The sequence below is a fragment of the Diospyros lotus genome, chromosome 9 (assembly GCF_014633365.1).
Source record: "Diospyros lotus cultivar Yz01 chromosome 9, ASM1463336v1, whole genome shotgun sequence".
NCBI classification, from domain to species: Eukaryota; Viridiplantae; Streptophyta; class Magnoliopsida; order Ericales; family Ebenaceae; genus Diospyros; species Diospyros lotus.
Genome location: NC_068346.1, coordinates 11,416,029 through 11,426,347, shown reverse-complemented (window position 1 = coordinate 11,426,347; position 10,319 = coordinate 11,416,029). Strand labels below are relative to the sequence as shown.

Here is a 10,319-nt window from a genome sequence, read left to right as displayed (position 1 = left end):
AAACGCATTTACTATATATTTATATACACATAAATGGTGCCAAAACACCTATTAGTATTGTTATTATTTTAAAAAGGAACGTTCCTCGAAGTGGATGGAATTTTAACAGTGCTTGCAGAGCAATTGGTTGGTATTGATGGGTGGGTTTGTTTGTGATGTGATATATCAATATGGAAAGAAGGGAAGTCCATTTCAACTGAAGGGGTAAAGGGTCAATGACACAATCATACTGCAGTCACTGAATTGAAAAGACAGGAGTCACTGAATCCAAAGATCTTGAGATTCGAATCTCCTTGCCCCATAAATGTGGTCCTACCCAGAAAGACCCTTTTTCGAAACAGACCTTCCCACCCGGTAAAAGTAAATTTATGTAAAATAAAAATACCGCATCATTCAAAAAGAAAATGTTATTGTTGTACCTTTATGTATATCTTAGACTACACAAAGGTGTATCAATGACAAAAATATCCCTCTGAGGCGCATAGAGGCGAGTGAGGCGCAAGGTATTTTTGTCATTGATACACTTTGTGTAATCCAAGATGTACAAAAATGATATACATGTAACATTCAAAAAGACTATTTTTTAAGGTGTCCCAGAACAAACAAACTATGCACATCCTGTATGTACAAGTTTTTCTATCAATTCAGAGGGAAGCAACAGGTGAAATTTACACTTTGGGATGATGAAACTTTACGTGCTTTTGATATCAAATCAAACCCCAACCCTACGCAACCGAATTGAGCTAAAACTGGACGTCTTCCTAAAGACTGCAGTTTATCCCACCACCAGGCACCAGGTAAAACTAGTATTCACAGGTATGTTGGCAGAGATAGAAGCTAGTTGTTGGTCTAAGAACAAGACTTTATCAGGCCCAGGTTGTAGAGAAACTTCTCTGATCTCGATCGAAAGAGATTACCCAAAGAGAATCTCCCGGTCTGCTGCGGTGGTGAATTTGAGTAAGTGTCGTCGTCCTTGACATGAAGCACGGTCAGGCCTATCTCTTTTCGAACAGCCTCGATGGTTTCAGTCTTAACAGCGCTTCCAGAAGCATCGGTCACATAGAAAACGTTCACAGCTTGGGACTCCCTGGTTGTGACCTCTGCCCGAGCGACCGACAAACCGTTTTCTCTAAATATGCGAGTTACATCGGATAGAAGGCCGACTCTGTCTTCACCGCAGAGTTCCAGTCTTATGCCCTGTATTATAATGAATATAGACATTGTAAACAACATAACAATGCATGCATCTAACCATAATTCAAAAGCCATGCTGCAAACCATATCAACCCATCTTCTCCTATGTGTTACCTCAGATGTCCGCCTCTTAATGGCCGCCTCCAAACAGTTAATTACCCGTTCCCTCTCTGGTTCAGAACTAATTGGGCATCCATCCATATGCCGGATGTAGTACTCCTATATAGAAGAGAGAATAGAACAAGAAAACACAATTAAGATTCAAGATATAAACTGAATTGCCGGATGCATTGGTCTTGCTTGTTCAATATGCTTTTTGTCTCCATCAAGAGGAAGAAACAAATAAGTCCCAACCAAAAAATAATCCGTCGGTTACTCATTTTGATTACTCCTGATCCTGAATTCCTAGAAAAATAGGGCATCTTCTTTTACTTGAAAACCAACATTTGCAGCAATAAAATGATTTAGAAAAAGAAGGAAAGCAAAGAAAAGGAGATGTAACTCCAAGGGCATTGGGAAGCACCTGATAAGCCTCCAGTCCTTCAGCAATGATAGTTCCATGGAATACAACATACTGCATATCTGTTAATGTAAACACTGTATCAAAGATTAGCTTGGGTCGATCTGGACACCGCAAGTTCACAACAGTGTATCCTTTGTCTTCACAATTCTCAACAGTCACCATGGGAGTGCTACGGTCGCTCGTGGATCCACTCAAATAATCGGTATCATAATCGCGATCGGCGTACATCATTTGATGCAACCTTCTTCCAGTATGAGTGGACCCCACAGAGACAGCAGTGTTTGCACCGCGCCTATCTCTATCCCCTTTCAGTACATAAAGGAGAAGTCGTTTGATCTTGGCTAGTCGATCAGGATCATCAATAGGTAGTCCACTCATTTCATCTGTGATATAAACAACTGAAGCCATTCTTGAATTGTGGGTCCAGACTTCTGCAGCTACCACGTTACATTTCAGATCAGCAAGAACTGCAAAAACCTCTGAAAGCAAACCCGGTCGGTCTCTTCCAGTCAATTCAATGGTCGTGTGCTCCATGGCAGCTTGGACACCAACAGACCTTTTCAAAGAGCGGAAGCTGCGCCCTTTTGGTCCCAGTGACTGACAGATAAACGTAACCATTAATGTGGCTCCGGAAATCACATGGTTGCATATGGTGTGTTCCAAGTTGCATAACCAAAACACGAATACAGAATGAAATGCAATCACTAATTTGTCTTTTGTCTGGTCTTTTTGTTTCTTGGTCTCCACAAGTTTCTTTAGTGCAGTAGACTTGTAAGTTAGACAACCACATGGCCCTTCGCCAACAAAGGTAAGAGTACAACAACATGTTTGAGCTGTTTATGTACTACATATGATTTGACCAATCATGCCCGTCTCACCACATTAACATCATTTACCAAGATGGATCATAAATATAGTCTGGGATTTCAAAAGTAGTGTGGCACTGAAAGGGTGAAATTCAAAACAACTTTGATACAAGGTTAATCCAAGAAATGGCTTACCTGAATTTCTTTATAAATTTCCCAGGTATCTGTTAATTTATCAATACTCTTCGTTTCGATTTTTTTTTTTAGTTTTTCAAGCATTTACTAACCCGATTAACAATAATGTCAAGTTTCTACAAGGACAAAATGGGGGGGGGGGGGGGGGGGGGGGGGGGGGGGAGAAAACACCATTCAAGCTTCTTTTTTTATTTTTTAGCGAGTAAAAAGGGGCTACTAGTAGAAGCGGGGGGACTCTATGTGCAGGAAAAGCAGGACTAACCTCTTCCCTCACCTATGAGGTTAGGCTCGGCGAGGTGGTTCTACAATAGATAACCTGCTCTTGCTATATGCCCAAGATCTGTCCAAGGAACCAACAGGGCCCCTTGAACCACATGGTGGGGACCACACACCCGGTGGAGGAGAGCTTAGATTCACAGGACTCAGAACAGGGAGTCCTAGTCATGGGCTCTCCAATGCTGGAAACTCCTTTCGGCTACCACCGCAATGGTAACACCATTCAAGCATTCAATGCAGCGAGAGTGAGAATGTTGACCCGATCGTTTATGAAGGATTAAATGATGTTTCTTAGTAATAAGCAGCCGACAAAAAACAACGAAATCTGTATTCAGGATTGTTCCGGCAACACAAAAGCCGAGACAAATTCATCGAGATAATCATATTATCCTCTCAAGCAAGGTTAAGCAGGGAATGGACAGTTTAATTTTGGAGTTGTACCTGTTGAACACGCTCAGCAACACCATCTCCAGAGAGCTTATTCCCATGTTGATCAGTGACATGAAACACTGCCATTCACAACAAGAAAACCAATCGCAGTTTCCATACATAAATTCCCGGAAAATTCAGTGAGAAAATAGCGATTCAAGTGTAAAAATCTAACCGTCCATAAACCATCCCCCATCTGAAGAAATGTAAGCCCGTCTAATCATCAGATTCATGTCAGTGAGAACCTGAACCACCTCTAGCAAGCTCCCTCGCTTGTTTGCACTATCAACCTGCCAAAAATCCGAACAACAAGAACACACACTTCAAACACCGAGCAATCCTCTACCATCAATCAACCAATTCAAGGGAATCCAAATCTAATTACCTTGATTAGGGTGGCTTTCCTGTCGGACTCATTATCAACGGTAACCCTACAAGTCCCAGATCCAATAATCAACATTCAATTCAATCTAACAGAGCCGGTAGTCAAAAGTCTAAATTCCATCAATCGATTCGAAAGACAAGCAATTGAGAGAAGAATTGGAGTACCTCGGCGGGTTGACGCGCAGCATGAGCTTCTCGAATTCGTCGTCGACATTAAGAGAAGAAGACCAGCAATCCATTGGAAGAACACCACAAGAAAATCAAGAGAGAGAAAGAGAGAGAGAGAGAGAGAGAGAGGTGAGTAGTAGGAAATTGTGGGCGTGTGTGGTGTTGTGGTTGAGTTTGAGTTTGAGTTTGAGGTGAAGGCCGCAATGGCAATGGCAATGGAGTCCAGTTGGAAAGTGGAAATTCTGGTGGCAGCCTGGCTGCCTGCCTCTTAAGGCTGACGAAGAGGCTTTTGTTTTACAAATGGGAAATGGCGTGGCCGCTCCAGCCTACCAATTTCGGCTTTGTCTTGCTCCTCCCATGGCCCCCACTTCTCCCGTTCACACCTTCTAGGGTTTTTTTTTTTTTTTTCTTCCTATTTTTAATTTTATTCCTATATTAAAAATAAATAAATCTTGCCACCAAGATGGCCGTCGAGCAAGAGTCGTGCTCGAATGAGAATCAGAGTTCTAAATGTCGGTTTGTTGTGTCCCATGTAAAATTTGTCACTTCAAAAAAAATTTTGCATGAGTCATTCACCATTATTAAATGAATTTTAATAAAAAATTAACAGTGATATCATTAATTAACCGCCAAGGATTATTTACAATAATTTAGATACCTCTTACATATAACGTGAGTAGATAAGTGTTAAACAGAGTCCACACAATTTGTCTCGTGAACGAGATGTAAATTGAGTAATACTTTTTCTGCACATGAAGAATATGAGCAACAAATCGTCACGATTTGGAGGGCCAAGGCATGAGTTAGGTAAGGCTTATCATGCATATGAACACGATGAGTAACAAAGTGTTGAGCCAATTTTACACAATCTACCCTTGTGCGTTGTGGCACAAGTTGGGTGAGGCTTATATTACTCGTGCTTTTCGCGTGCAATAAAGTGCTAAACCAACTCTATAAAGCCTGTTTTTGTGGGTTGAGCACGAGTTTAGTAAGGCTCATCTTGCACATGAGCAACAAAGTATTTAACTAGTTTTACACAACTTGATCTCATAGGTAGAGATAAGAGTTACATGAAGTTTATTTTGTACGCTTAATCTTAAAAATATTTGTTCTTAGTAAAATTAGTCTTTTAACTTTATAAAATGGTCGATAACTACGTCAAAGTAAACTATATATCCTAAAAAGTATAAAATTCTATTATAACTTTTAAACAAAAAAATTCTTCAATTTAATAAGATTTAGACTTATAATAATAATAAGAAATCTTACTCTTGTTCTCATCGTACTTGAACATTCCGTAAAGATATTAGGACAAGTCAAGAGAAAGTTAATACTAGGGTTTAGGAGAGAATAATAACAAAAGAGAATTTACAAACGAATGAATTCATCAAATTTAATGACGTGTATAATCCGTGCATTAATTAATTCAAAATATATTTAAACAATTTGGGATTAGAAACTTTTTGAGAAAATAATAAAAAGCTATATATTTATCCCTTTATCATTCGGTTTCATTTGCTTCAACTTAAATATTTTACTTTAAATTTTAATTTTAATACAAAATACTACTAATATTTCTTTTGTTTTAAAAATATATATGTTTTTACACATTTTTTTGAGAAGAAAATACTTTTTCTTAAAAAGATTTAATACAAAAACTTAATTTCCATTTAAATAATTTTATTACCTCCACAATCACACCTCGTCAAGAGCTATATAGAAAATTAAAATTTAAAATTTGAGCAACATATCTCGTATGTTATTTGAGAAATCACCTACCTTTATTGTGTAAAATTTAAAAATATCTTATCTAGGGTTTATCAACAATATATAATTTAGATAACTCTTTCATATATATAACAAAAGTAACAAAAGATTAATTAACCCATACAACCTGACCTAAAAATGTTGATATTTGGTTTAATAAATATTACCCCCTCCAACTATCATTGTCCATCACTTAACCCCTTTACTAAAGTTGGTAAAAGTCCCCTTTCCCAAATATATTTGGAATCCCTACTTTACCCCTTTCTCAAATGAGTAGCACTCCTCTATGCATGCGAGCACATGATAACACTAAAATGATCCTTTATTGAGAAAGAGGACAAAACTTCAAATACTATTACTATGAACTAACTAATTATTGCTCCCTAAGCCTATTGTTATTCCAACCTATATTGTTATCAATATTGTTTCACTTAGTCTATATGTATCATGTCAAAAAGAAATTAGCATAAAATAATAATTATTCTATTCTATAAGATGGAATTGTTATGTCACATCTCAGTTGGCAAATGAAGAATAAATGATATATCGATGTCATTTCAGTGAATCACGAGTTTAAACCTTAGACTTCTAGAAGCATATTTCGTTTTTTACCTTTTTCACAAGAATTAAAGGCTATGCGTTGGGGGGGTGCAAAGGAGGGTGATCCCAAAATAAGGTTATTATTAATAGTACCACCTAGTATTTTCTCACATGGTACCAAATATAATTTGTCCCGTTATTAAATCCCTACAAGAAGAAGTCTATTTTGCAAGTAAATTGTCCTTTCCTATTGCAGTTATTACATGCAACAAGGAGGAATGAATTGAAAGGGGAGTTCCTCCTAGCTAGGATTAAAGATTGAAAATTTACATACCCCCAATTGAGAGCATTCCCCCATCTTAATTAAGGGCAAGCTCAATGCATATTAACTATGAATTTTTTAAAATATTTTCATTAAAACTGGTTTAGATTTTGGTTAAAAATGCTTTATGTTGCCTAGAAAAAATTAACAAAATATATATAATTAATGAATAAATTAAAATTTAAAATGAAGCCAAAATCTAAATATCCCTATCTAGAGGTGTGTAGACTTTGTGGATCTTGATTTGTAAGTTAACAATGTTATGAACATTTTAGAATCAGAAATGGACACATGTTTATGTTATTGATACTTGTTATTTTGGCTTAAAATGAAGTTTCTAATGTATGGTTCTATCCTAAACTATATATATATTTTTTTAAAAAATTAAAAGGCTATTCTCTTCGTGGTTTAGTTTTTAGTTTTCAGTTTTAAATTCATTTTTAATTTTGTATTGTGAGTGTTTATTTTGAGATTGCTGAAAAAATATTTTTTTTTTTGTCTATAGCGTTTTTTATATTTTGAAAATTTTGAATGTGTTTGTAATTAAAATAATTAAAATAACTTTTTGTTATTTTGAATTTTCTTTATAATTTTTTTTCTTGTTTTAAAAAATTTATTTTTGAAAATATAAAAGTAAATATGTTTTTACGGCTTTGAAAATTTGAAAACTGAAAACGATATGAAAATATTAAAGAGATCAGGGCCTAAGATGTTGAATTTTTAGTGCAATTAAATTAGAAAAAAAAATTCTATATGATGGTTAAGTAAATCTGGTTTCTAGTAAATTTAGTTTTATGTCTTTGGATTTTTGTAGAAAAAGATATGCCTAATTTGGTAACAATTGGATAGTGTAATATCTCGATCAAACTAGTTAATTTAAAGTCAAATTCAAGAAGTCAAACCTTAATAAAATCAAATGATTTTTGGGTATCCCATCAAGTGAGCTTTCTAATAATGTATGACTTTAAAAAAAAGTCAAATACCTAAAATACAAAAGTGTTACAGCAAAAACGAAATTGTGAACAACTAACTTTATGTAATTTTTTAAGGGGTCAAGCGATATTATTTGAAGTTGATATTTTTATAGAAGTTCATCTTATGAATGTTATAGTTGTAAAATTTGTATGAATATTAATGACGACTTGGATATTTTTAAATATTTGATTTCGATGGGATATTAAAAATGAACTACATTAAAGAATAATCTTGGGAGCCTCTTAAGCATAAGGGCATATCGAAAATGACCCAAAAAGGATATGAAATAATAAAATCATTGAATTCGATTTAAACGTATTTAAATGAGTTAAAATTTTGATTATCACCCTTAATTATAATTTTAAAATAAATAATTATATTTTAAAATGAATTAAAGATGAAATTCTCTAGTGATCAATGGTACGAACTTATTTAAGCAAATAAAGATAAGTTAAAGGGATTTATTAGAACAATTAAAGAAGAAGAAATTAATTATAATTATTTTTTAAGAAAATTCCTCAATTTTTGATTTAGTAACACCATGGGAGAGGGGATGTCACACTTTGCCACTCTCCATGATATTTTAGTGGGGAGGGGACAATGCTACTTAGCCTCTAATTGATTGATATTATTTTGAAGTCTACCGAACGTGATCCATGCTGAAGGAAGAGAAGAAAAATTCTTGTTTTCAGGGATCCCTACGAAAACTGGCTAGGATTAGGTAGGGGTAGGGCATGGTTGACAAGGGCCGAGCCTCCCTGCCCTAATAGAAACTAAAACAAAAAAATAAATAAATAAGCAGCCCTTTGGGGGGCTCCAAATCTTACCCATAAGATTTCGGCTGAACTTTTCCCAGACCAATAGGCTTTGAAGTACACATTTGACCTAACTTTGCCCTCATGGGAATCCTTTCAGGGCCAACAACAAGATTTTGTTGTCCTTGCTTGGCCTGCTTTAGGGACTCCAATCTGTTAAAAAGGACACCTACCCTTATGCCCTCCTACACTCATCATTTTTAAGAACGAATATTTGGTGTTACTGTAAAATTAATGTTCTTACAAAAGACAATATTTTTTTTAGAAATTAATTTTATGTAATTTCAAAAATTATATTTTCTACATATACTTTTTTTTTTTCCTTTGTTTCTTTTGTTGACAGTTTTCAGGGTTAATTAGGGCTTGTTTAATTCAATTTATTTATTGTATTTTCATGTGTTTATTTTGTTGTCAAATTTTTATTTTTAGTGTTTATTTTATTAATTAATATTCCATCCTCCCCTACTGTTTACTGTTCCTCTGATGCGCCACCAAGTAATAGTATCCACTCGCCGCCTCAATCCTCATCAATCATCATCACATCATTTCTTGTCCTTTCCCAGAATCAACCTTAAAATTAACAATTCATACTTCAAAAAACATCAATTCTCTTAAACAAAAACAAATTGTTAGAATTATCTGAGAAGAAACCTCTGGAAAAGAACCTTTCAATTACTTAAAACAGTAAATAAGAGGGTAGATGAAAAGGCAGGCACACTTAGCCCCAATATATGTATATATATATATATAGAATTAATAGTCAAATAAGGCTATTATCCCTATTATTCTATCCACGAACAAATTAAGAGAGGATCAATATAGACTTTAACCTCTCTTAATCTCAATCTCTAGATCCATTCCTAAAAATAAGGTGTCAAAAATAAGAACGAAAGGATATATTGACTATGAAACACATCAATTTACTTAAATATATTCTTAACCCACATAAAAAAAAATAAAAACACTACACTCAAATAGTCGTAGGTATCACTAATCATATAATTAATTAATATTATTATGGTTAATAGTGTGAATGGAATCCAACTTACATTAATTCCCTCCAAACATTTAAACAAAACTTATTAATTGGGCAGCATCAACACTCACTCCATGTCAGCTAAACGTCACATATCCATTAAAACAAAGCGAATCTGGAAAGGTAAACAGGCACGCTATCCCTTTGCTTTGGATGTGTTTTATTTTATTTGTTTATTTGGGATTGGGAAGAGAAGAATATATTAGTGGAAGGTCAAAGGCAAGGTTGATTGGACGGTATGGCTGTTGGAAGAGGACAACCCCAGCTCTACCTTCCGCATCTTTTCTCGTGTAATTATAATGTATATTATTATTAATATAGTATTAGGGGCGGCGCTGCGGCAGATGGGCATATATAGGGCAAAAATCAAAACCCACCCTAGGGTTTTAAGAAACTGAAAAGACATCCTTATATTATTGAAAATTTATATTTTTCATCTTGGGATGATTTTCTAACGTTCAAGCCTTCATAATTATATTGAAGGAGATAAATTATGAAATGTGTCTTGAAAAGGATAAGGTTCAAACTCGCAATTCATTGAAATAAAACTGATATATCACGACCCATTCTTTATCATCTGAGCTATATCTCGAGAAGGCATTTATATTTTTCTTCTTGTAAATTAATAGATGTAGAATAGATGATTCTTTCTTAAAATTTGGTGACAATTGAATCTACTAAAGTATTCTTACAAGACTTACATGAATGACTACAACAAATAAATAAAATAATTAGAACAAATAAAAATAATGAAATGGAAAAAATAAAGAAATTTGATTAATAAATTTTTAGCTACTTAATTTTTTTTTTCATTTCGAATTTGCATATGTACTGATATTTGAATGTTAGGTATATATTATTCTAAATTTTTACGTATACTTATGCAAGT

At 34.5% G+C, this 10,319-nt stretch overlaps 1 protein-coding gene across 1 annotated transcript; it reads right to left on the bottom strand.

Annotated features, from left to right (window-relative positions):
- Nucleotides 1-623: 623 nt before the first annotated feature.
- Nucleotides 624-4,256, bottom strand: LOC127809108 (ACT domain-containing protein ACR4-like). Its single transcript, XM_052347784.1, has 7 exons — nucleotides 3,973-4,256; nucleotides 3,809-3,854; nucleotides 3,599-3,713; nucleotides 3,436-3,503; nucleotides 1,718-2,314; nucleotides 1,309-1,413; nucleotides 624-1,197 (listed from the first exon to the last, which is right to left on the bottom strand). The coding sequence occupies exons 1-7, from the start codon at nucleotides 4,044-4,046 to the stop codon at nucleotides 850-852; spliced, it is 1,353 nt and encodes a 450-aa protein (XP_052203744.1). The 5' UTR covers nucleotides 4,047-4,256; the 3' UTR covers nucleotides 624-849.
- Between the last annotated feature and the right edge of the window lie 6,063 nt (nucleotides 4,257-10,319).

What these genes read in the sequence shown, in the direction of transcription:
- LOC127809108 (XM_052347784.1), bottom strand. Translation starts at nt 4,046, where the DNA reads ATGGATTGCTGGTCTTCTTCTCTTAATGTCGACGACGAATTCGAGAAG. An exon ending in CTGCGCGTCAACCCGCCGAG is followed by an intron (nt 3,855 to 3,972) that starts GTACTCCAATTC and finishes TGGGACTTGTAG; the next exon opens with GGTTACCGTTGATAATGAGT. An exon ending in TTAAGAGGCGGACATCTGAG is followed by an intron (nt 1,198 to 1,308) that starts GTAACACATAGG and finishes ATTATAATACAG; the next exon opens with GGCATAAGACTGGAACTCTG.